Genomic DNA, 25925 nt, shown 5'->3' with positions numbered 1-25925 from the left:
TTAGTTTAACAGAAAAAACTTTCACAACACCACAAATACTTAAACATTTTTTTTATTATTAGTCCCATGCGAAAAAGATACGTTTGTGTGATGGGGTGTGGTCTGCAGTGTGGCTGCAGGGGATGGGTGGACCAGTGGGTTCAGGCTGTAGTGTCACTGGAGGTCACTGGATCCTATCATTATGATCATGCATCCCCTATTTTTAGGGTAGCTGCCAGGGCTGGAAGTGGAGACCGGTAGCTGAGCATGGGTCATACTTGCTACAGTCTCATTTAAAGCTTATATATTATCTGTATCAAAAATACAATAGCAGTGTGCATGTAACCCTATAGTGCAGGCTTGGTGTGCCCAATGACTGCACAGGGTAATTTTACCCAAACTTCCTCCGGCTTTGAGCTGCCAAATGGCTCCATACAGACAAAGGTTTTTATCATCTGAGGTCAGAGTCTTTAGCATTAGTTTTCATTTCTTTAACAAGTTTCTCTTTCTTTTTCTTCTGATTGCCTTCAGTTTTTCCTAAGAAATTCTTTTTGCATTTTTTCTGTGACTCTGTCAGCCTTTGCAATGATTTGTAGAATTAGCTCAGTGTTATGTGGCAGATCACATATTCTTTAGTCACTGATTTAACTGACTCGCCCTTCGTTGAGACCTCATCAGATGCCTTTTTTGTTTTAAATATCAGCAGGCACACCCCTATCAGTCTGTCTTTTCCACTTTCTAGGTATGCTGTTAAAGTATAAGTATATGCAAAATCAATAAGCTATTCATACTTTGGGGAAGGGGGTGTTAGAACACTTTTATAACTTACGTTAGAACCCACCCCACCCTTGTCAGTCATTGTTTAACTAACTGTATTTGCGTAGTGCATTAAAATAAGCAGGGGAAAAAAGCATCACAGTTTAATATAAGTCATTTTATCTGTAGCTGTTTAATTACTTAACAAAGTTTAGTGCTGGTCAAAAAAAAAAAAACTTTCGTAATGCAAATTATCATCGGTGTATTTGTATTGTTTAGTTTCACTATATTTGTATTACAGGTCATTTGATAAAAACTGCTTGATAAGTTTGTGCAGCACCAGGACAGTATAAACATGTCACAGTATGCTGTGGCCAGATCTTCTTAAGGTGTGTTAGTTCTGTTGAAAAAGGGAAGGAAGCTGAAAGAAGAAGTGTTAAACCCTCTTGGTTTCCTTCACAGCTCTTTGGTATCTGCTGTGCTGCTGCTTCACTCTCTCTCTGTACAGAAAGTTGTAGAAGTTTTCAGACGTGTCACTGCTGGATGTGAGGATGGGAGCCACTTTGCTCTGTGAGCTGGGCCTATTCTGTGAGTACATCACTGACTCCTATTGTTTGATTCATACTGATCCATAAACATGTTTTAGTAAGAAGAACAGAACGTCAGTCGTTTGTACCATTTCATGTCATGTGATCAGAGGACTCTCATGTTTGTTACCAACATGGTTGTTTGTAGACTGGATTAGATTTTAGTGCACTGACTCAGATCAGAGTGGAGCTGCTTTAGTTTATCTAAGAAAGGTTTGTTTCTCCATCAGTGATAATTTGATGCATTTAAAATCATAATTTAAAACCAATCATAGTAGACACTAGTAAAACCCCAAATGTTTTATTTATGCCATACTTGATTATTTGAACCAATGTCTGAAGTCTCTGTCTTTATTGTAGTGCTCTGTACGCTCCTCTGTACTGGACACACTCAAGGTGCCTGAACAGTTGTTTTATTTTATTTATGATTTTTTTTTTATCTCCACATACGGCATCATTCTTTAGCATTTTATCTTTCTGTAATTCTGTATTTATTTATTTAGAACTGACATTTTAACTAAAAAAAAAAAATTTTATGAACACAAACACAGATTGTTTCATGCGTAAAAGTGTTTCAGATTTCTAATGGTGTGATTGTGTTGGATTCTAGCTGCTGTGCTAACTATTGAACCCAACTGGTCCAGTTTTGTTATTCAAGAGTTTGTTACCTTCATATGTGACATGAATGAAGGTGACGACACTGACTGGGAATACAAAATCAACAAGGATGGTCGAGAATTTATCCCCTACAACACACACAAAGACTATACATTAGAAATTAGCTCTAAGGGTGACAGTGGTGAATATCAGTGCTCTGGTCGCAAAAAGAGGTCACATAAAACAAAGAACAGCAATACTGTCTCTATAATTGCATTAGGTAAGTCCTCTGTGAACAATAGCATGAATTGTTCTGTTCAAATTATTTCCTTCCCTTCTTTTTTATAACAGCAGATAAACCCAGGGCCACACTGACAGCAGGAACAACAATCATACCAGTAGGGGGCAGTGTGACACTGACCTGCTCTGTGCAGAGCTCTGATGGATGGAAATATGAGTGGTTCAGACGAACCCAAAGAACCTCTGAAAGTAAAATCAGAGATCAACAAAACAGAGATATCAGAGTATCTGAAGGAGGAATCTACAGCTGCAGAGGAACAAGAGGAAACCCAGTTTACTACACTGACATAAGTTATGATGTCACCATTGAGAAAACCTGTGAGTTCAGTAATTTAGTTTGAAATATACATTCACTCATGATTATCAAACATACAATGTGAAGTTTTCTGTGTTGATTTCATGTTTCTATTTGTATCTCAACTGTTAATATGTGTAAACAGTTTCCAATAAAGTTGTTGTAAAACAACAACCCAACTGGCCTCAGATATTCAGAGGTGAGACGATCACTCTGACATGTGAGGTGCAGGAAGGAGGTGAAACCACTGAGTGGGAGTATGAATGGAGAGGACCCAGGACACCCACACAGTGGACACACAATAATGATGTGACATTCAGAGTTTCTGAGTCCAGCAGTGGAGACTACATGTGTAAGAGTCGACGCAGAGATGACTCATATTCTTCAACAGAGTGGAGTGAAGCCTTCACATTGTCAGCATCAAGTAAGTCATGTGTGTATATACAATATCATTATTATTGTTATTATTGTAGTATTTTGAGGCAAATGAATCTAGTGAGTTGAACCACCTAACTATATAACCTAAAATATTTTATATTTGGAAGTATTGAAAGTCATGATTTTCTTCTGAAAACCTTCCAGTATTCATTATTGACAAAGCTTCACTCATTTAAATTTCAATACTCCCATCCATCCATCTTCTTCCGGCCCTGGATAAATGGAAGAAGATGGATGGATGGGAGTATTGAAATTTAAATAAGTGAAGTTTTGTCAATAATGAATACTGGAAGGTTTATCCAGAAGAAAAACCACGACTTGTATTTTTGAAAAAGGGTCAAAAGCTGGGCCCAACTCAATCCAACCGTAACATAAGATCTAAAAGCCTAAAAAGAACAAAGTGTTGCACTTTGCAGAGAATTTAAAGACATAAAAATACTTAATTAAATATCATAAAGAAAATCGTAAAGAAACCATAAGGTCATAAATTGCTGTTAATGTGTTTTTGTTTCTACTTGATGAAACATCATGCGCGTCTTCTTCTTCTGTATTAATGCATATGCTATAATTATTGAATTATGTGGCTACTTACTAGATAATAAAAAAGACAGAATTGATGAAAGAGTGAGTTGACGTAAAGCCATCAGTGTTAAAGCTGCTCGGAACCTTTAACTGTGTGGTCACAGGAAATGGAAGTAATACTGCTAGAGCATCATGCACTGAAGAAAAAGGTCAAGGTCTAATTTAAAGGCAGATAATAGCCTTGCATGCCTCAGGTAGCACAGACCAGGGCAGTGTGATCCTGACCTGTAAATTGTGATGTTGAATAATATGTCTTTTTTCTCCTGCCTTTGTTCTACATACAACAGCAGTTAAACCAAAGGCCCAACTGACTACTAACAGCAGAGACGTTCCAGTAGCAGGCAAAGTGACTCTGAACTGCTCAGTGAACCTGTCATCTGAATGGAAATACTTCTGGTACAGAGGTAATAAATCCTCTGAACCCCTGACTACACAAGATGCTGCTCCTTCAGACGGACAAATCAGTGTCTCACAGGAAGGACTCTACAGGTGCAGAGCAGGAAGAGGAAACCCAGTTTACTACACAGACTACAGTGATCCAGTCAACATTGATAAAAACAGTGAGTTTGACTGAAAGTTAATGAGTATACAACCTTCAAAAGATTGTTGTGAGCCTTTCAATTTGACAATGTTCAATATGATATTTGTATAATATTTAAAGTTTGAATAGCTCTTGTTTACCACTGGGTCATTGTTACAAATTGACTTTAGCTGCGTAGAAATACCATAGTTTTTGAAAACATCAACATTATTTAAAGGTTAAAAGGTTCAGTACTACAGAGCCATCTTTAAGGTATAAATATGCAATAATATATATTTTTTCCTCTAAGGCTGATTTTTAGTACATGTAATTTTGCTAATTGTTGACAGAAGTTACACCATCACATCGACATATTGTGGTTTAAGTAAGATGTTTTTGGTCAGTGGAGACCTAACAGCACAAAAGCACAGCTCCATCCTGTATTGTATTAACAGTCCAGGATACTGGTGGTTGTGTAATAGTGCGAGAGATATTCTTAGTACACTTTTGTCCCCTTTGTACTAAGTGAGCATTGTCTATATACCACAGAATACTACTGCAGAAAACAATACTAAGTATTGTTTTTGACCATGTCCATCCACCTTTATGACCATAGTGTACCCATCTTCTAATGAATGCTTCCAGCAGGTTAACGTGCCGTGTCACAAAGCTAAAGTCATTACAAACTGGTTTTTCGAACATGACAATGAGTTCTCTGTGTACTCACAGCCACCAGATCTCAATCCAGTGGGGCATCTTATGGATATGGTTGAACAGGAGATTTACATCATGCATGTGACGATAACAAATCTGCAGCATCTGCCCCCCCCCCCCCCCCAGACACACACACACACACACACACACACACACACACACACACACACACACACACACACACACACACACAAAGTAAAGGAGAGGAAATGATGATTCCTGCCATGCAGTGACATAATTATATGAAGATTTCCATAGGTGTCAATATACAGGAAAAGAATGTTGTTGGGCTCTAGCATATGTTTGTAACCTTCAGGTTTATACAGAAATACTGTTATTGGGAATATGTGTTGTTCTTGTGCCATTAAAGAACCCTAAATCATTTTGGAGAATCTTTGTACATAAATCTAATTAGAACCTAACATTTATTACAGCAGAGCCTGGGCCTGAAAACTCTTCGTTTCTCACTCCTTTGATTGTTGGACTTGTTTGTGGAATTTTACTGATTCTTCTTCTTCTGCTGTTGTGTCACTTCAAACTGTCAAAGGGTGAGGCCATCTTGTTTTTGCCTTATTATGTGATCTAAGTATTCATGCATCTAGTCTGAAGTAGATGTACTGTCATTGCACCAGAGCAGTTTGAAATTATTTTCTTTTTCGTTTTTTTACAGATTCATGCTTTAAGAGGTTGGTTCAACCCTTCCCACCCCTTTTTCAACCTTCTGGAATTGTTACATTTACAAATTTATGTTATATTTTTATTCCTCCAGGCCTCAGAGCAAAAATCAGCACTCTGCTACAAACCACATGACCAAGCAAGATGAAACTCAACACATTTCTCCTGTTCAAGGTCAGCCTTCACCCTGTATTGTTTTCTTGACAAATTGTAAACTCTGAGCTTAATACATTACGTCCTGATTAGATGTATTAGAAGATGCTCAAATTGCTATATATGACTATTTATTTTGTATTATTTATTTAACCATTGGCTTGATTTGATTTTACTCTGTATGTAATTCTTTTTTCTACAAATCAAATACAGACATCAATGACACAGAAAAAGGCACAGTATGTACCATGGAAAATAAAAATGAGTAGGACTTTTAATATTATTATTATTATTTTTTTTTTTTTGTGTCCCGTTTGGATCTTTAGCCATCAGACTTGTTGTCTTGAGGCCAAGAAAGATGCCAAGCGGATTTATTTTACCAAGTGGATCATCATGGCCTTGCCATATTGGTCCATTTGATTGACCTTTATTATAATTATGAATTTATTTTATTTTCAGTTGCTACAAACGGGACAGACATGACTGGGGATAGGACAGGGAGAAAGAATGAAAGAAAGAGAGGGAGAGAAAGAAAACCAAAGGGGAGAAGAGACGGTGAGAAGGGGGGGAAGAAAAAAAGAAAAACAAACAAAACACCTGGATCACATGTATGGAGAAAAAAAACAGAAGAGAAAGCAAACAACAAAGAGCAACATAATAAAAAAACAGCACCATCACAATAAACTAGCTAACAGTAGATAACAGTAGATACTAAATAATAAACGATATTGTGCAGCACGCAAGATAGACAGCGCACAATGTGCTTTGAGGCAGCAGCCAAGAAAAGTGTAGTCCACGTCTGTGAACACCCGTGTGTACACCTGTGTGCACACCTGTGTGGATCGGCATGCTTGTATTCCAAAGGTTTCTCCATGTAACGATCTGCTAGGGAGTGTGGGGAGCCATAGCCCCGTCTCCCAGGGTATGAAGCAGGTATGGAGGAGATCCAGGCCCCAGATATCCAGAGGCTCCCAGAGTACAAGGACCCGAGGAGGACCACCAAAGGGGGGGGAACCGTGCCACCCTCCTGGGAAGAGCTGAGTAGAGCCCCAAAGGAGAGGTCACCCCGCAGCTACGGAGCAGAGGCCAGAGGGGGTTGCAGTGGCATGTCCGCGGGCTCTCCCGGCAGCCAGCTGTGCCAGAGAGGACCGAGCTTCAGGCCTCGAGGCCAGAGGCCTGAGGGCATCCCACCCCAGCCGGGCCACAGGCGCCCGGCCCCGCCAATCAGCCACCAGGAGTGAGCCGGTACATATATGAGCGCCCAGCCGACAAGGACCACCAACACACCAACATCTGAGGGCATCAGCCACCGGCAGGGAGTGTGGTGAGGGGAGATAGGCCTCCGTACTTTAGAGGGCCTGAGATGTACCCAGAGAGGTTGAGTCTAAGACCCAACCTGACATATAGACACAGACGAACAGGCACACGCGGACACAGACGTGCATTCCCACCCCCATATGCACAACCAAATACTCGGCACTCACCCAACGTGTAGACAGACACAAATAGACACTGCACAGACAGTCGCACTCCCCAAACTCTATATCCCAGGTCCAGGTACCCCCGCCCGGACCTTTAATAATCTGTTAATTAATGGATAACTGTTTCACTATTTCAGTTGAATCAGAGGATGTCACATATTCTTTGGTGGAGCTTAAAAACACCACTCCAAGGAGTAAGTACTTTATGTTGGAAACATTTAGGGGTTTAGATGTTTTTAAAGCGAGCAATATTTAAAGAAAATAAAGAAAATTGTGTTTTCTTTTTTTTTCTTTTTTTTGTTTGGTTTTTGACATTTGTCTTATCCTTCTGACAGAGAAGACCAAGATACCAGAGGAGAGTTGTGTTTACTCTGATGTTAAAATACGACCTTCCACAGGTACAGTACAGTCAGTGACAACAATCCTGCTTTTAAATGTTTCTTTTTTTAATATCACATAAAGAATAATCAGCAATCTGTATTTTATTCCTTGGTGTCGCAGTAAGACATTCCTTGAGAAACCCATCTGGGAACAGTTAGGAGAAATTTAGGACTGTTTTTGACAGCTGGTCAGTCAGAGGCAATAAATTTTTTCTCCCCTTACTTCTACAGTAGAAGTGTTGTCATATCATCTGTTGATTATCGCGTCTTAACAAAATTGAAGAAAAAAAGTGCCAACTGAAGCATAAATCTTTGTGACAAGGCTAATGTTTAATGTTATGAGACCTGTATCAGTAAAGTCCAAGAAAGCCCTAAAGAAGTGAAGGTTGGATGGATGTGATTAGGAGCAGGACTACTTATGAATTCAGTGGTAGACTTTGTTTTAGACGTTAGCCTGTTGTACGCACAGGTCTCAAATATTAAATCGATAACCAAGACAAGGAAAGGTAAGTAAAGTAATATATCAGATAATTTTTTCTAGCACTTTCTCTTCTACAATTTATAAATCCTGAATAAAATTTATAAACACGTACTCATCCAGTTTAAATTACAATCTTGCTGGGAAAATGTTTTTGATTAATTGTCTATTTTTATTTATTTTTTTAGGAAAATCAGATCCTGCCACAGCTCATGAAATGGTTTATTCTGGAGTCAAACCGGGAAAATAACTTGGTGACTGTACAGCAGTCACCAAGCCCCAGCAGAGATTTTTCACTGTAATTATGTACTTTTAGACACATTAGAATGTATTGTAAACAAAATAAATATATCTGCAAGTTACCATTAATTACTGAGGAATTTTTTTGGCTTTTTCTCCAGCTCAATAAAAAGTTCTGTATAAACAAAATCAAGGGGAATGATGACAAAAGAGCAACTAAACCCTAACCAATTTAATCCAGAATATCCCCCAAACCTAAAAATACCCCAAATTAAGTGGCAGTGGTAAACTTTTAAAACTATCAGTCCCTTTTTTTTTCTTTTCATGTTTGTAATATAGTGTGCACTTTGGGGAGAGGGACACTGGATTGGTGAACTGGGGTGGTGGTTCCCCTCTTCAATAATAGGGACTGAAGCATTTCAGTGGATCATGCTCCTCAGTTTCCACTATAAGTCTACAGGGAGTGCAGAATTATTAGGCAAATTAGTATTTTGTCCACATCATCCTCTTCATGCATGTTGTCTTACTCCAAGCTGTATAGGCTCGAACGCCTACTACCAATACGCATTATTAGGTGATGGGCATCTCTGTACTGAGAGGGGGTGTGGTCTAATGACATCAACAACCGTAATAGGTGTGCATAATTATTAGGCAACGTCCTTTCCTTTGGCAAAATGGGTCAAAAGAAGGACTTGACAGGCTCAGAAAAGTCAAAAATAGTGAGATATCTTGCAGAGGGATGCAGCAGTCTCAAAATTGCAAAGCTTCTGAAGCGTGATCATCGAACAATCAAGCGTTCCATTCAAAATAGTCAACAGGGTCGCAAGAAGCGTGTGGAAAAACCAAGGCGCAAAATAACTGCCCATGAACTGAGAAGTCAAGCGTGCAGCTGCCAAGATGCCACTTGCCACCAGTTTGGCCATATTTCAGAGCTGCAACATCACTGGAGTGCCCAAAAGCACAAGGTGTGCAATACTCAGAGACATGGCCAAGGTAAGAAAGGCTGAAAGACGACCACCACTGAACAAGACACACAAGCTGAAACGTCAAGACTGGGCCAAGAAATATCTCAAGACTGGTTTTTCTAAGGTTTTATGGACTGATGAAATGAGAGTGAGTCTTGATGGGCCAGATGGATGGGCCCGTGGCTGGATTGGTAAAGGGCAGAGAGCTCCAGTCCGACTCAGACGCCAGCAAGGTGGAGGTGGAGTACTGGTTTGGGCTGGTATCATCAAAGATGAGCTTGTGGGGCCTTTTCGGGTTGAGGATGGAGTCAAGCTCAACTCCCAGTCCTACTGCCAGTTTCTGGAAGACACCTTCTTCAAGCAGTGGTACAGGAAGAAGTCTGCATCCTTCAAGAAAAACATGATTTTCATGCAGGACAATGCTCCATCACACGCGTCCAAGTACTCCACAGCGTGGCTGGCAAGAAAGGGTATAAAAGAAGAAAAACTAATGACATGGCCACCTTGTTCACCTGATCTGAACCCCATTGAGAACCTGTGGTCCATCATCAAATGTGAGATTTACAAGGAGGGAAAACAGTACACCTCTCTGAACAGTGTCTGGGAGGCTGTGGTTGCTGCTGCACGCAATGTTGATGGTGAACAGATCAAAACACTGACAGAATCCATGGATGGCAGGCTTTTGAGTGTCCTTGCAAAGAAAGGTGGCTATATTGGTCGCTGATTTGTTTTTGTTTTGTTTTTGAATGTCAGAAATGTATATTTGTGAATGTGGAGATGTTATATTGGTTTCACTGATAAAAATAAATAATTGAAATGGGTATATATTTGTTTTTTGTTAAGTTGCCTAATAATTATGCACAGTAATAGTCACCTGCACACACAGATATCCCCCTAAAATAGCTAAAACTAAAAACAAACTAAAAACTACTTCCAAAAACATTCAGCTTTGATATTAATGAGTTTTTTGGGTTCATTGAGAACATGGTTGTTGTTCAATAATAAAATTATTCCTCAAAAATACAACTTGCCTAATAATTCTGCACTCCCTGTAAAGCCGGTCGGAGCAGGCACGCTTTGTTTTGCGTAACTATTTTTAAATCCCGGTAGCACTGCAACCACGTAAGCTAGTGCAATATTTTTTTTTGCATATGAAACCGGAGGAGTTGTACTTACATCTTATGCCACCAGCTTGTCCTAGGGTCCAGTTTCTTCACATATAGGCGTTGCAAAACTGCATAAAAAAGCGCTTGCAGGAACAAAAACATAATATTCCAGAAACAGCTTTGCCGATTTGTCAGCGCAAACTGGTGCTATGGTAGGTCTTAACCCTTTAAAACCGGTCAGAGCGGGCACACTCTGTTTTGCGTAACTAGTTTTAAATCCCGGTAGCACTGCAACCACGTGAGCTAGCGCAATAATTTTTTTTGCATATGAAACCGGAGGAGTTGTACTTACATCTTATGCCATCAGCTTGTCCTAGGTCACAGTTTCCTTCCACATAAAGCTTTGCAAAAACTGCATAAAAAGCGCTTGCAGCAACAAAAGCATAATATTCCAGAAACACGCTTTGCCGATCCGATCAGCTGTTCATAACACTTCCTACGTCCATCAGCACGAACTATCGCATGTCCACCATGACCTGCCCGAAACCGGAAGTGACGTCATTTTCGCGGAAATGTAGTTTTTTACCATCAAGGCCTCATGAGCTTATGCTGGTGTTTTTAAAAGTTATGTTTGACTTTATGACTTTCTGTGTCGACTCTCCACCATTTGACCCTAGAACCGAAGAAGCTTCTTGGGTGAGAGGTGAAACGTCTTCAAGCAACTTCAAGAAGTCCAGGCTCTTTTATTTCCAAGCTCGTTAAGCTTCAATGACCCGGATGACTGAGAACCTTCAAAGACAGACAAACTGGTCAGAATTGCTTTGCATCACTTATTTGGGAATATTACTCTGGCAGGGCGTGATCACTGGTGACACAGCAGGGAAGGCAGATGCACCTGTGCTGCATCACAATCATGCCGCGCTAGCTGTGTAAGGTTCTGTGTTTGTGGTTGTTGTTGATGTGTGTGGCTGGCAGTGGCATAGCTGCAGCTGAGTGCGTACAGCAAGAATGCACACCCGAGTCTGCTGTGGCTCTCACATGAAGTTCATAAGAAACACACGCAACAAAAAGTAAAATTCATGTGCATGCAGTCTACATGTGTTTTACACAGATAAACCACACTTAGTTTCAGTTTGCTAGCATTTTCACTCGTCTGTCACATTCACATGACATGACACTGTGCAGCATTTACAGCAATTCAGGTATTTGAGTACCTTCATTATTGTAACTTTAAGTTTAAATTCTAGTTAAGTCTGAATCTAAAATCTAGTTCTAAATCCTGGTGTTATTTGTCTCTCAGAAACAGTTCATAACTTCCCTTCAACTCACTCATGTCACCTAAAAGGTAAACCTGTTTCTCCATCACAGCTCTGATGATTCAGTAAGGACATCTCCTGGTTTCATCTTCATGTTTCCCTCTCACCACATAACCAAACCGATATCATGACCAGCAGTTTTACAGCTGTGGCTCCAACAAACATCAGCTGATACTAGAAATTAATATTAAATAAATTCTAACAACAGATGATCAAGCTTAAATGTGCTGCTGTTGTTTAGCGCGACATCCGCCTGTTTCCTGTTTCTGGCGCAAAGTGGGCGATAAACAAACAAGAGAGAAAAGCCGATCAGCTGATCATTGATCAGTTTCATGATTGAATGAGAGAAGAAGAGACAGCTGACAGCATAAAGACAGAGAAAAACTCCACCTTTGTGTCTTTTTCCATCCTAGCTGAAGTACGGGACAAACTGTGTTCCTTTTCAGCTCAATACGAAACGCGTAATATTTCTCTCCGTTTTTACGGGTCAGTTGGCAACTCTACTAACTAACTTTATGAATAAAATAAAGTTCACTATCAGTAACATCATAGCACCCACCCAGTTGTATATAAACTCCGTCATGCTAGCTAGTACGCAGTAGGAGTTATTGTAACTGACTGTGAAAAGTCAGCACAACGAAAATAAACTCCACCTAAACTTGGTTTATATCTGACCCAGATAGACTGCAGGTCATAACTTCTTACCTGAAGTTCAGTTCACCGCCTCGGGTCTCTGCTCCTCCTGCCTCCCCTTTCCCTTACCCACCTGCTGGCCTCTGTGGAAGCTCCGCCATAGCCACCACCAAACAACTGAGTTATTTCTACACATCTGCCAGCATCTGGCCAATCCATCACCTTTCATTGTTTATACCGTTACAAAAAAAAAAAAAAAAAAATCATCGGCCCATAAAAACGAAAAATCACCATTGGCCCACTGGGCCAGTCCAGCTATGGTCATGCCATCAGTTAACCCTTCGCATGCCAGCTGTGGCACGCATGCCCAGGGTTGCCACCCCCCTGATATAAACCCAAATTCAGCCACAGCTATAAAATCTTAAAAGCAGCTCTTATATTGTGCTTAAATTGAAGTAAAGAATAAAAAATAAAATAATAATTCAAGGCACATCAAGTGGGAAGGAGTCCACAGGTCAATTTAAGAAGGAACAAATGAAAGACAGCATTACAGAAACTCACTCAGAGCTAATGTGAAGAGTGGAACCAGCACATGATACAATGCAACAAATTTTGGCAACAATATCTACTGCCTCACTTGTACATATGGAAGCGAAGTGATAAAAGGACACTACGGTTTCATCTGGATCCAGGGATAGTTTATGGACCTTGTTGGTGAAGGCAGTTTTAGATGTGATGTGGTGTGTCCCCCACAAGAGGCACTAGGATGCTGGTGAGCTTCTTGGCAATATTTTAGGTTGCTGAGTTTATGCTGCTAACAATGGTTCTTTTGCCATCAGAATTATTGTCTAAAGGCAAAGAAAGATGCTCAACAGGTTTACTTTACCAAATGGACCATCCCAGCCTTGCCGTATTGGTCTATTTGATTCACCTTTGCTTTTATTGTTTATTTTATTTTCACTTGTTAAATACGGGACAGACTTGACTGGGGAAAAGAAAGGGGAGAAAGAAAGAGGGAAAGAAAAAGAGCGGGGAAGAGGGACGGTGATAAAGGGCAAAAACCAAAAACCAACAAAACAAACTATGTGGAGTTTTGTTTGATTCTCAGTTGTGTCTAGAACAACAGTGCACCTCCCCGTCGTCAGCTGGTGATATGGTGATTTACGGTGTTTTGGTGTTTGCTCAGGGATTTGAAGGGCTTCTTTTCTTGTGTTGTGAGGTTAGATGGAGGATTTTTTATTTTTTTTGCATTAGAGAGGGTGGCCGAAATCTTTATCCTGATAGCTCTGCTACAGGTTGTGTTCATTTGTTAGTTCCTATCCTAATCGCTGTTGCTGCTGCTGGGGCAGACCCAAGCGCAGACAAAGGCAAGGAGACAAAACTGGACTTAACAAAAAGCGAGCCTTTATTTAGGGCAGAAAACTCACAAAAATACAAAAAGGCAAAACCGAAGGAAAACCTGAACATAAACTGAGAAACTCTGACTAGGACTGACAGTGAATTTATACTACGATTAACCAAGATAACAACTGTGAGTTACTGTGACCTGACTGGGAAACTGTGACAATGGGTAGGAGAGATAACACAGATGACGCAACACCGAACACAGGAAGACTGAGGACTTAAATACACACATAAGGTGATCAGGGGAAGTGGAGACACATAAGGACACAGCTGACTAGAATGAAACATAATGACACAGGGGAGAGTAAAGCTAACCACATGAACACAGAACACAAGACCCTTTCCAAAATAAAACAGGAAACATGAAGATTTAGACACGACAACACACGCTTAACAGACCTAACACACATGACAGACTAGACAAGGAACCAAACACAGAAACCAAGGAGACAGATGATCAAAAAATCACTAACCTACATGAAAACTTAAACTCAAAATCAAACTCAAAACGCTGGTTCAGAGACCCAGCCTGTGACACTATGGGCAGCTATTGTAAAGAAATAGCAACATTGAGTCCTTTGGCTAGCACCTTCTTTTCAGGTTCAGTGAGGTTCCTGTCTGAAAAGTTCTTCACCCTTTCATTCTGACTGTCCTTGGCTGTGGTGTCTTCCTGTTTTTGCCTCTACTGTCTAGGCATCAACTGGGAAATTTAAGTTTTCATTCGAAATGTATGGAATTTTAAATGTTGTCTTTGAGACTTGTGGTATTGTTTGTCTTTTGGTATTTCCATATTGGGTTCCTGCCTGTCTTTTTGTTTGTGTTATTGGTGTCTTGGTTTAATAGTGTAATATTTGTGGAGTTTCTTATTTGAGTTTTATACATTGTTCTTTCTTCACTGTGTTTTTTGTTCTGGGCATTTTCTCCTCTCATTGTATTTAGTTCCCAGCGGCTTACTTAACAGATTGCATTTTTTTTTACGTCCTGATGATTTCCTGTGGTTATACTTTAGTTACTTTCTGCTTGGTGGTTTGTTGACCTAAATAATAATTGTAGATGCTTCTGTGAGTGCAAGCAAGAGTGCTCCATTAATCTATGTATGGGTACAATGTGAATAGCAACATATCAGTCGAAAAACATGCTTTGCAGGTGTTGTTTTGGTCTTTTTGTGATAATGTGAGCGCATTTTGCAGAAATCAATAATTACAATAAATATAACTTGGTGGAAACTTTATTGCAAGATATATTGATATACATGATTCAACTCTGCACTGGAGCATTATCTTTAAAAGGATTTTCAGAGTGCGTATTAAACATATCTAGTCTGTCTTGGTTCTGTTTCTTTAATGACTGACTGGTCAGAATTGCTTTGCTCAGTTAGAATTGCTCAGGACTGCATCACTTATTTGGAAATATAACCAAACGTGTTTTAGATTTCATCGTTTCAGCAGTCAGACAGTTTATTTTGCTGAAGGATCAACTTTAAAATGACGCTAACGATGAATGTAAAAACATAAAACATGGAAACACTTCACTTGTCGATTAAAATTTCAGTTAAAAAAATATAGATGTCTCTATGAATTGGTAACCAAACCATGTGGCTGTCACAGTTTTGTGAGGTGTTCCTTTAAGTAAATAAGAGACACAAAACGTAACAGTGTACGTAGGTAACATACATGCATCGCGCAGGTGTTTTACACAGAAAAACCACACTGAGTTTCACATTGCTAGTGTTCTCTCACTTCCGTCACATTAACATGACAAGAGACCAGTGAAACCACAGCGCTGTTGGCTGATGAAACTGTGCAGCAGTGATAGCAGCTCAGGTATTTGAGTCCCTTCATTATTGTCACTTTTAGTTTAGATTCTAGTCAGGTCTAAATCTAAAATCTAAATCTAAATTGATCAGTAATCAGCAGTTACACATCAATATAACTATTTATAACTATATTGTATTGACAAGCCTGATAAACTGCTCTGACTTTACTTTATATATGTTACAGATGAATGGTGTCCTAAAGGCTAATCTTTTATTTTTATATAAGTGTTACTGTGGTGACTTTTTCATAATTCATCTCCATAATTGTATATATATATATATATATATATATATATATATATATATATATATATATATATATATATATATATATATATATATATATATATATATATACATGCAGATTTTTATGAATTTTACAATGCTTCTTTATACTGAATGAGTTTTGCCCTTACTATCTTCTGCCTGCCCACTGGATGTGACAGCTGTGTGGACTATATGCTCTCTGATCAGAAGTGAACAGCATGCATTTCTGTGAAATCTTTCAGCTTTACAAATTCAGCAGATATGAACAGAAACTGAATGTGGGCAGAAGGAAAACTCAAAAGTGACTTTAAAATTTTCTTTTTCTTTTTCTAACTCTTCAAAGCTACATCATGATCACAAGGTAGGATGCTCCAGTGTTTTATTCTGAATACCTGGGTTTTTTTTACGCATGGTTTGGTTAAATTAACACTGTTTATAAATGAGGTGCTTCAAAACCATTGTACAGGTCAGCCACTGATTTATTTTTAAATGCTCTACTTTCCACTTCTATAAAGGTTTCTTTCTGTGAGTTTTACTGTTATCAGACACCATTGAAAGTTAGAATCCCCACCAAACAGCTGCTGGGGATTCTGCATCTGATGTTGTGCTGCGTTGTAGCCCCTCTGATGCTTATTGAATACCCTGTTGATAATTTCCACCTGTTTATATTTGATTGTAAATTTTACAGCTACTTCTAGAGTATATCTACTAGCTTGCATGCTTTTGCGCTCGTTTGTCTCCTTTACTGTGGCCACAGAGCAAAAAATCGAACAGTGGTAGCATAGTCAGTTAGTGGTTGACCGCTGTAGATCTAAAGATAGGTGAACTGCAGCTTGTGAATGTCAGAGAGGAAAGCTGTGAACAAGTTTTGAGTGCTCTTAGTAATTTATCTGTGATTAACACAGAGTAATTTGGTCTGTATTATTATTATTATTATTATTATTATTATTGGCCATATGCACAGGTTGTGGACAAAGTCTTGTGCTTCATGATATTTAAAGAATATGTGCTTCCTGTTCAGTATCAATCAAAGTACAGCTGCTGCTAACACATATGGATCAGGCAGGTCTGACTTTTCTTCTGTTTCTTATATAAACAGTTTAAGTGTCTCACTTTACATCATGTTCTTCCTGTTTGTAAACTGCTGTGAGTGCTGCAAGACCCAGTCTGTAGTCACTATTTAATATTCAAGCAGAATAGAATGAATACCTGAATTATCAACTGCCTTTTTCCTCACATCTATTAATGAATCATATCATTAATTATGTTCATTTGCAGATTAACTTAAAGTATAAGAATCCTGCAGTAGCCCTGGTTCACAACTGTTACTGCAAAACAGTTCAAAAGCTGTCAGTTATGACATTACAGAGCTTACAGTGCAGAGATACAGCGTTATCTGCTAACACAGGGCAGGACGGCAGGATGGTGTAGATGTGTCTCATTTATGTACCGTTTTTTTTTTTTTTTCGGACCATAAGGCATACTGTCGATGAACAGGTCAGTTTTCATACATAAGGTGCACAGAATGATAAGGCGCATTAAGCGAAACAAAACAGTCAGATAAGTCAAACTTTACTCAACTCATTCTTCTTGCTTCCTCCAATTCTGTACCATTGATTCAATAATGATGAATTCTCTCACAGCTGCCCTATTCCCATGTTGTTGCAGTATATTAATGACTAACCTCATATTGTGGATGGATTATCTCAGTTGTTCTTCTGACTGAAGTTTGGTCTGTTTACAGCATCCTGCCATGCGACCGCATTTGTCCCTAACCATCGGGAACCCTCAAGTTAACTTTTATAGAGTGGAAAAAAGTTAGAATTCATCCTCGAGCTTTAGTGTTTATGTTATGCTTACGTAGCTGTTTTGCTAGCGATCACATAGGACATCAATATATACCAGCTAGTCCATCTTCAGTAACCCTACCAACGTCACTGCTGTTTAGTTTTCTGTCTTAATTTATGTTGGAAGTGATAACAGAGCTGTACGTTTTAGTTTTTTCAGAAATCTCTCAGTCAGAACATGGCATCCGGTCTTAAGTCTGACGTCATTAGCCATGTCTGGATCCAAACTCCGCTGCAGATCCCAAAGCCAAACCATCATTGCCGAGACAGGCTGACAGTGATCACTGACTGTTTATTGAGATTAAACAGAACAAGATACAAAGTATTAAAACAAGTTAAAAACACAACAGCCTTATTAAACGGAGAATAGTTTGGGCCTGAAAGCAAGATTCATCACGTCTTCACTTAAAGTCTAGATATCATGTTTTGGTGGAAGCTAGCGAGCTAACTTCCTGCTAACTACTAACATCTAGTTTGTGAAACAAAGAAATCCCTCGCAGTTTAACCATCACAGGTAGTTTTTTCCTGTGCCTGTGTTCACGACAAAGCTCAGAACCACAGAGTAAGATTATTTATAGCTCTGTGCTGAGGCTGAGCTGCAAGATCAGACTGCACATCTGACAGTGTGATGTTAAAAAGCTGGAAATCAGATCAACCGCCAACTAAAAGTCAGCTGAAACAGACTCTACAGTAATTAGAAAGCAGGCTACATTATGAGTTTTAGTGCTGGTTATTAGAGCTGTCCTTTTAAAATGATGCCATCAAAGTTCACTTCACTGCTGAAAAACAGATAGTGACCTCAGTCTTGTCACAGGGGTTATCAATGACACACTGTTCCTTTTGCTTCTGTCATCTAGAGCGGGTCAGCTACTAATACAAGGTTGCTGGTTCAATCCCTGGCTGCTCCAGGCTTCATGTTCCAGTATCCTTGGGCAAGATACTGGTCCAGAGTTGCTCCTGATGCTTTCATCGTTGTGTCAATGTTAGACTGAAAACACTTTGCAACACAGTTACACGACTAAGGATGTAGTAGACACACAGTTCTACATGTGGATGTCACACGTTTTATGGATGTAATAGGTTGCAGTAAACTGCAGTGCCAGCAGAGGGAGACATTTTATTTCAAGCCAACATGAAAACAGTCATGGAAAACATTTAAAGAAACATTATTAACAGATTTAGATCTGCCGCCTAGCTCAATCATTTCTGGCATCTGGTATGTACTTCATACCTTCCTTGGTCATTTGCAACTGTGTCTGAATAATTGAGACTTGCTGTATAAAGTGTCATTATGACATGTAATGTGGACTGATTGTTGTACAGCCATCTCTGCTAGACTTGAGCACCCAAAATGCTTAATGTACAGAATTTAATGAGCAGGCTTCAAAATGTTTAACTTATTTAGACTAATTTCATTAATAATCCATTTTCCAGTTCCATTTACTCCAATATTTTAAAAACCATAACACTGGTTCACAGACCCATGATCATGACAATAACTCCAGGACCCTTGGTACACTGTTCACTTTACATCAAGGACATGCTGGCAGGTGAGAGTGGAGTGGGATCTCAAATTTAATTTACATTAACTGTGATTTCTCTTTCTTCAAAGTAGAACACTTTGAGATTATCTGTGGATGAGAGAGCTGCAGGACTGTGATGATGGGGAATACTTTGCTGGCATTATTCTGTAAGTACACTGATTTTCTCTGTTTGTGTGCCACTAACTGAGAAAAAAAATATCTTTCTGTTACTTTGAGAGTTTGATTAGATCCAGTTGGGTTTTTTTTTTTGTTTTGTTGTTATTGATTTAAACATTTTTTTAAAGTTACTTTGAGTTGAGTTTCTTTTACTTCTTCATTATTTTACAAATTACAAAAAGTCAATTATGTTTTTGTGATGTTTCGAGCCTGTTTATTATCACATAATATATGGGTACAAATATGTTGATGGGGCATCTGAAAAATCTGTTTATGATTGATAAAGTGTGGATATTAATCTTTCTTCTAGTGTTCAGCACATTCTTCTCAGGAAATGCTGAAGGTGAGAAATTGTTTTCTTTGTTTTCCATTTGTGTGATGTGTTTAGTACTTACTTTTTCGCAGCTCCTTTTTTTCTTATATTTGATAAGATTATACAGTTTTATATACTTAATTATGTGTGTAACATTGGGATATTACATACATGTTGTTAAACTCACCCATGAGGCTAATTCTCTGGTTTTGTAGTTTGTTGCCTTCATGCAGATCAGTTTTCTTTTTGTGAATTCATCTAGTTGTCTCAGCAGATTCCAAAGAAGCCACTGCTGAGAATATGACAACAACCACAAACACAGACAGTTATCATATTTTTCTTTGTAGTGATTATCTCACAAACTCACTTTTAAAAGTCTCTGAAACTTAAATGAAAATTTTTAGATTAATATGTGAAACCATAGCCTCCATATCCATCCATGTGTTGTAATCTCATGACTCCAGTGAGAGTCATGTTTTAATTTGGATGAGATATTCTGCAACATTCATTTTATTTCTTTTAACTCAACAGCAGGTAAACCCAGAGCCACACTGACAGCACAAAGTTCAGTCGTACCAGCAGGGGGCAGTGTGACACTGAGCTGCTCTGTGGAGGGCTCTGCTGGCTGGAAGTTTGACTGGTTCAGACGTGATTCAGAGTTTTCTGGAGCTCAGAAAATAGGAGCTGGAAGATCAGAGCACACGATCAGTATTTCAGAAGGAGGCATCTATTACTGCATTGGAAGGAGAGGAGATCCAGTTTTCTACACAGAGTACAGTGCTCCAGTTACAATTCAGAAACAATGTGAGGGTGAAATTGTGTTGTGAAACACAGTAAAACAAAAATTCATGATTAAATTAAAGTAGAACTTTGTAACTTTGATTTTATTTCGTTCACTGTTGGTTTGTTCATAAATATTTGTGTTTATTTGTTTGTTGAACAGTTTTGGCTGTTTAGATATAAAGATAACTTTATATCTATTTTTGTTTTTTGTTTTTGTTCTCTGTTGGGGTTGTTTTTAAATGTGTGTTTTTGTTTGTTTATTGAACAGCTTTGGCTGCTGTGAAGCTGCATCCCAGCTGGTCTCAGATATTCACTGGTGAGACAATCACTCTCAGATGTGAGATTCAGGGAGGTGAAGGAAAGGTGTGGAAATATGAATGGACAGCACCCAACACAAACAGCCCTCCAACATCCAGTGAATACAGGACCAGCAGAGTTTCAGTGTCCCACAGTGGAGACTACAGATGTCGGGGTAGCAGTGACTATCTCTTAACAGGATGGAGTGATGCCTTCAGACTGACAGTTTCATGTGAGTTGGACCATGATTCATGCTGACATTTAATGTTTTCATGTTTACATCTATCTTAACAGGAAAACTCCAACAATGATCCAGCTGTCTGCAGGCAGCTCAGGACAACAGTTTTTCTCACTGTGCAAACAGAAAGGAGAGACACCATGGAGGCTCTTAAAATATCAGCAATTTAAAGAGGAATGTACAGAGATGACAGTTTGATAAGAGAATGATAAATCAGTGAAATCTTTAGTTTGTTAAACAGTCTAATGTGTCACATGCAGGTAGGGATGGGAATTGATAAGAATTTATTGATTCTCATTGGCTCCACTTTGAGAGTCGCCACCATCTCTAAGCAGAATATCAAAGACATTCATGCAGATTAATTAGAGGCTGTGAGGTCAAATGTTTGTGCATGTTGGAGGTATTTCCCCTCTTTGTTGGGATCAGTGTTGGGATCATTACTAGAAAAAAGTAAAGCAAAAACGTTCTTACACAAAACCAGCACAAAGAGACTTTAAATCGGTCGTCATGGTGATTCTACTGTAGAGGCATGAACAGGTAGAAACGGAGCTGCAGCCTGAATGCTCATCAGTTTCTTACCTGTTGAAATTCATCACTCTGGGTTATTGGCTAGCTTAGTGTTAGCGTACTGTCTGTGCAGGTACTTTGAAGAGCTGAAGTTGTGTTAACAGTTGATCACGTTGTTGTTTCTGTCCTGCAGCAGTCTCCACTTTACCATCGTTCCCATCCTTTGTGCAGTAACAATAAAAGTAATTTCTGCACCACCATTTTCCTCCTTTGATACAAACTGGAATCAGCTGATCGTAGCGAGAGTGCAAGAACCAATAAACAGGATTAATAAGCAAGTGGACTAACAATTCCCAGGACTGGGACTACTGTGATCCAGTTCTCTACTCCCATGACTACATGAAGGATTACCAATTTCTGTTTATGTTTTTAGATTAATTATTCAGCAAATGTTTAAAGTTTGATCAGTACTGTGACAAGAGTATTCTTGGTAATGATTTAATGTTTTATTTTTTGTTTCTTCAGCAGCAAGTAAACCCAGAGCCACACTGACAGCACAAAGTTCAGTCATACCAGCAGGGGGCAGTGTGACACTGAGCTGCTCTGTGGAGGGCTCTGCTGGCTGGAAGTTTGACTGGTTCAGACGTGATTCAGAGTTTTCTGGAGGTCAGAAAATAGGAGCTGGAAGATCAGAGCACACGATCAGTATTTCAGAAGGAGGCATCTATTACTGCATTGGAAGGAGAGGAGATCCAGTTTTCTACACAGAGTACAGTGCTCCAGTTACAATTCAGAAACAACGTGAGGGTGAAATTGTGTTGTGAAACACAGTAAAACAAAAATTCATGATTAAATTAAAGTAGAACTTTGTAACTTTGATTTTATTTCGTTCACTGTTGGTTTGTTCATAAATATTTGTGTTTATTTGTTTGTTGAACAGTTTTGGCTGTTTAGATATAAAGATAACTTTATATCTATTTTTGTTTTTTGTTTTTGTTCTCTATTGGGGTTGTTTTTAAATGTGTGTTTTTGTTTGTTTATTGAACAGCTTTGGCTGCTGTGAAGCTGCATCCCAGCTGGTCTCAGATATTCACTGGTGAGACAATCACTCTCAGATGTGAGATTCAGGGAGGTGAAGGAAAGGTGTGGAAATATGAATGGACAGCACCCAACACAAACAGCCCTCCAACATCCAGTGAATACAGGATCAGCAGAGTTTCAGTGTCCCACAGTGGAGACTACAGATGTCGGGGTAGCAGTGACTATCTCTTCACAGGATGGAGTGATGCCTTCAGACTGACAGTTTCATGTGAGTTGGACCATGATTCATGCTGACATTTAATGTTTTCATGTTTACATCTATCTTAACAGGAAAACTCCAACAATGATCCAGCTGTCTGCAGGCAGCTCAGGACAACAGTTTTTCTCACTGTGCAAACAGAAAGGAGAGACACCATGGAGGCTCTTAAAATATCAGCAATATAAAGAGGAACGTACAGAGATGACAGTTTGATAAGAGAATGATAAATCAGTGAAATCTTTAGTTTGTTAAACAGTCTAATGTGTCACATGCAGGTAGGGATGGGAATGGATAAGAATTTATTGATTCTCATTGGCTCCACTTTGAGAGTCGCCACCATCTCTAAGCAGAATATCAAAGACATTCATGCAGATTAATTAGAGGCTGTGAGGTCAAATGTTTGCATGTTGGAGGTATTTCCCCTCTTTGTTGGGATCAGTGTTGGGATCATTACTAGAAAAAAGTAAAGCAAAAAAGTTCTTACACAAAACCAGCACAAAGAGACTTTAAATCGGTCGTCATGGTGATTCTACTGTAGAGGCATGAACAGGTAGAAACGGAGCTGCAGCCTGACTGCTCATCAGTTTCTTACCTGTTGAAATTCATCACTCTGGGTTATTGGCTAGCTTAGTGTTAGCGTACTGTCTGTGCAGGTACTTTGTAGAGCTGAAGTTGTGTTAACAGTTGATCACGTTAATGCAGTTGTTTCTGTCCTGCAGCAGTCTCCACTTTACCATCGTTCCCATCCTTTGTGCAGGAACAATAAAAGTAATTTCTGCACCACCATTTTCCTCCTTTGATACAAACTGGAATCAGCTGATCGTAGCGAGAGTGCAAGAACCAATAAACAGGATTAATAAGCAAGTGGACTAACAATTCCCAGGACTGGGACTACTGTGATCCAGTTCTCTACTCCCATGACTACATGAAGGATTACCAATTTCTGTTTATGTTTTTAGATTAATTACTCAGCGAATGTTTAAAGTTTGATCAGTACTGTGACAAGAGTATTCTTGGTAATGATTTAATGTTTTATTTTTTGTTTCTTCAACAGCAAGTAAACCCAGAGCCACACTGACAGCACAAAGTTCAGTCATACCAGCAGGGGGCAGTGTGACACTGAGCTGCTCTGTGGAGGGCTCTGCTGGCTGGAAGTTTGACTGGTTCAGACGTGATTCAGTCTCTTCTAAAGCTCAGCTCATGAGAGGAAATGAAGCAAACAGAGTTATTAGTGTCTCACAAGGAGGTCTGTACCACTGCAGAGGAGGGAGAGGAGATCCAGTTTACTACACAGAGGACAGCAGTGACGTCACAGTTACAGAAACTCGTGAGTTTAATTATTTTATTTCTACCACAGTAAGAGATCATATAGCTGTGAGTTTATTAACCCTTAGATGAGTTTCTGTTCATTAAGATTACTTGGAAATGTGGGAAAATAGAAACATTTATTTAGTTTTGTTCTTGATTTAAGTCCAAAATTGTGAGATTAAGGACTCACCCTCACAGAGAATGTGATCTCCAAAAAACATCAACAAAACGATTCAGACCTTTAAAAAATGTGTTTTAGCTACAAAAGTTCAAATTCCAAAGAAAAATGAGAACTTGCAGTGAAAAGTTTCAGATTTTGTTTTAATAACAAACAACAAAACAAATGTTTCTTTGTTACAGTGTTGATGTAAACACCAGCCGTACCTGCAGGTGTAAACATGAGACTGTGCTGTAACAATGTAAACACTGTATATGAGAGCTGTGTTGGATCTGATTGTTCAGTGTTCAGCATGGTGATGGCTGAGGGATCAAAGCTGTTCCTTAGTTTGTTAGTTCTTGTCTTTATGGCTCTGAAATGTCTGCCTGAAGGTAGACGTTCAAACAGTGCATGACCTGGGTGAGATGGATCCTGCAGGATTTTCTTTGTGTTCCTGAGACTGCGGGAGCTGTGCAGGTCTTCAAGTGAGGGCAAAGGATGGCCGACTATCCTCTGGGTGACCTGTATAACCCTGTGGAGCTATTTCCTCTGTGCTACTGTGCAGCTGTGCTATACAGTTCTTCATGTACTATCAAAAACCAACTACAGGTCAGGGTGTTTGAAATTATCCCAGTACGTCTTGATGAAGCAGTGCTGAAACTGCTGAGAGGCTGCCTGTGGCCTGGTTTTCACTGTCTTTGTGCTGATTGTAGCTATTTTGCCAAGTGGGATTTGTGCCAGAATCAAAACAGTTATCAGTGGTCAGACTGGCCCGAGGTGTGGTTTAACCCTGTAGCCTGTTGGAGGTTGATTTGTTTTTCACTCACGTTACTCTCATGTTTTAAACAGCAGAATTTTTATGTTTCTATTTGTCTCTAACTGGATATTTTTCTGTGAACAGTTCCCAGTAAGCCCACTGTGACCCTGCAGCCATCCTGGACTCAGATATACAGCGGTGAGACAGTCACTGTCAGATGTGAGATTCAGGGAGGTGAAGGAGCTCAGTGGACGTATGAATGGAGAGCAGCCGAGTTAAACACACCTCCAACATCCAATGAATACAGAATCATCAGAGCTACTGAGTCTGACAGTGGAGGATACAGCTGCCGGTGCAGAAGGGACTATTTCTTCTCAGAGTGGAGTGATATCATCACACTGACTGTATCATGTAAGATCTTTCATCCAGAGTATCTAAATAAGGAAAAAGCACTTCTTCTTTCTTACAGCTTTATAACTGTCTTTCATGTTGGTCAGTAAAATGTTTAGTTTTTATTCCAACAACAAAAACCTGAACAGCAGCTTTTTATTCACAGTGAAGAGAACAAAACATATGAGAGTAACTTCTCTGCTGTGCAGCTCTAATACATGAAAGATGAAATGCAGAACAAATGCTGAATCTGTCTCAGCTGCTCCACCACATCCACTAAGAAACATTAAATCCACTGATTGTTCCTCATGTGTGTTTTTAACTTAGAAATGCAGCAAATTAAATATGAAAGATTAGTGTTGTGTTTGTGTGATAGTTGTACAGTTTGTTGTAGCTTCACCATTAAAGTTATGTGATATTTATTATTTCCATATTTCCACCAAGTTATTTCAACTGGTTTGATTCAGTCATTGACTTTTTGTTCTTTTTCTAAACTGAACTGCAGATAAACCAAAGGCCAAACTGAGAGCTGATAACACAGCTGTTCCAGTAGGGGGCAGTGTGACCCTGACCTGCTCTGTGAGCCCATCATCATCATCTGGATGGAAATACTACTGGTACAGAGATGAGAAATCCTCTGAAGCCT

The 25925-nt window shown here is 39.3% G+C and overlaps 1 protein-coding gene across 2 annotated transcripts; it reads left to right on the top strand.

Moving 5' to 3' along the window:
• Positions 1 to 1029: 1029 nt before the first annotated feature.
• LOC120743571 lies at positions 1030 to 25921 on the top strand. Of its 2 annotated transcripts, XM_040047234.1 has the most exons (11): positions 1030 to 1323; positions 1683 to 1718; positions 1933 to 2537; positions 2660 to 2938; positions 3822 to 4094; positions 5203 to 5316; positions 5439 to 5454; positions 5538 to 5617; positions 7215 to 7271; positions 7413 to 7475; positions 8124 to 8876. In XM_040047234.1, the coding sequence occupies exons 4-11, from the start codon at positions 2863 to 2865 to the stop codon at positions 8183 to 8185; spliced, it is 741 nt and encodes a 246-aa protein (XP_039903168.1). In that variant the 5' UTR covers positions 1030 to 1323; positions 1683 to 1718; positions 1933 to 2537; positions 2660 to 2862; the 3' UTR covers positions 8186 to 8876. The 2 variants fall into 2 exon arrangements, 1 of the variants encoding a protein (XP_039903168.1); XR_005698233.1 differs by lacking the exons at positions 3822 to 4094; positions 5203 to 5316; positions 5439 to 5454; ... (2 more) ...; positions 7413 to 7475; positions 8124 to 8876 and adding an exon at positions 25785 to 25921 and having other exon boundaries at positions 1139 to 1323.
• The last annotated feature ends 4 nt before the right edge of the window (positions 25922 to 25925 follow it).

The sequence above is a fragment of the Simochromis diagramma genome, unplaced genomic scaffold, assembly GCF_900408965.1.
Source record: "Simochromis diagramma unplaced genomic scaffold, fSimDia1.1 OVJJ01000657.1, whole genome shotgun sequence".
Taxonomy (NCBI): Eukaryota; Metazoa; Chordata; class Actinopteri; order Cichliformes; family Cichlidae; genus Simochromis; species Simochromis diagramma.
The sequence above is the reverse complement of the archived record's forward strand: the minus strand, read 5'-3'. Positions and strand labels throughout refer to the sequence as shown.

Coding starts and splice junctions, on each gene's coding strand:
- LOC120743571 (XM_040047234.1), top strand. CDS start 2,863: ATGTGTAAGAGTCGACGCAGAGATGACTCATATTCTTCAACAGAGTGG. Junction 2,939..3,821: donor CTTCACATTGTCAGCATCAA/GTAAGTCATGTG, acceptor TACATACAACAG/CAGTTAAACCAAAGGCCCAA. Junction 4,095..5,202: donor AGTCAACATTGATAAAAACA/GTGAGTTTGACT, acceptor CATTTATTACAG/CAGAGCCTGGGCCTGAAAAC.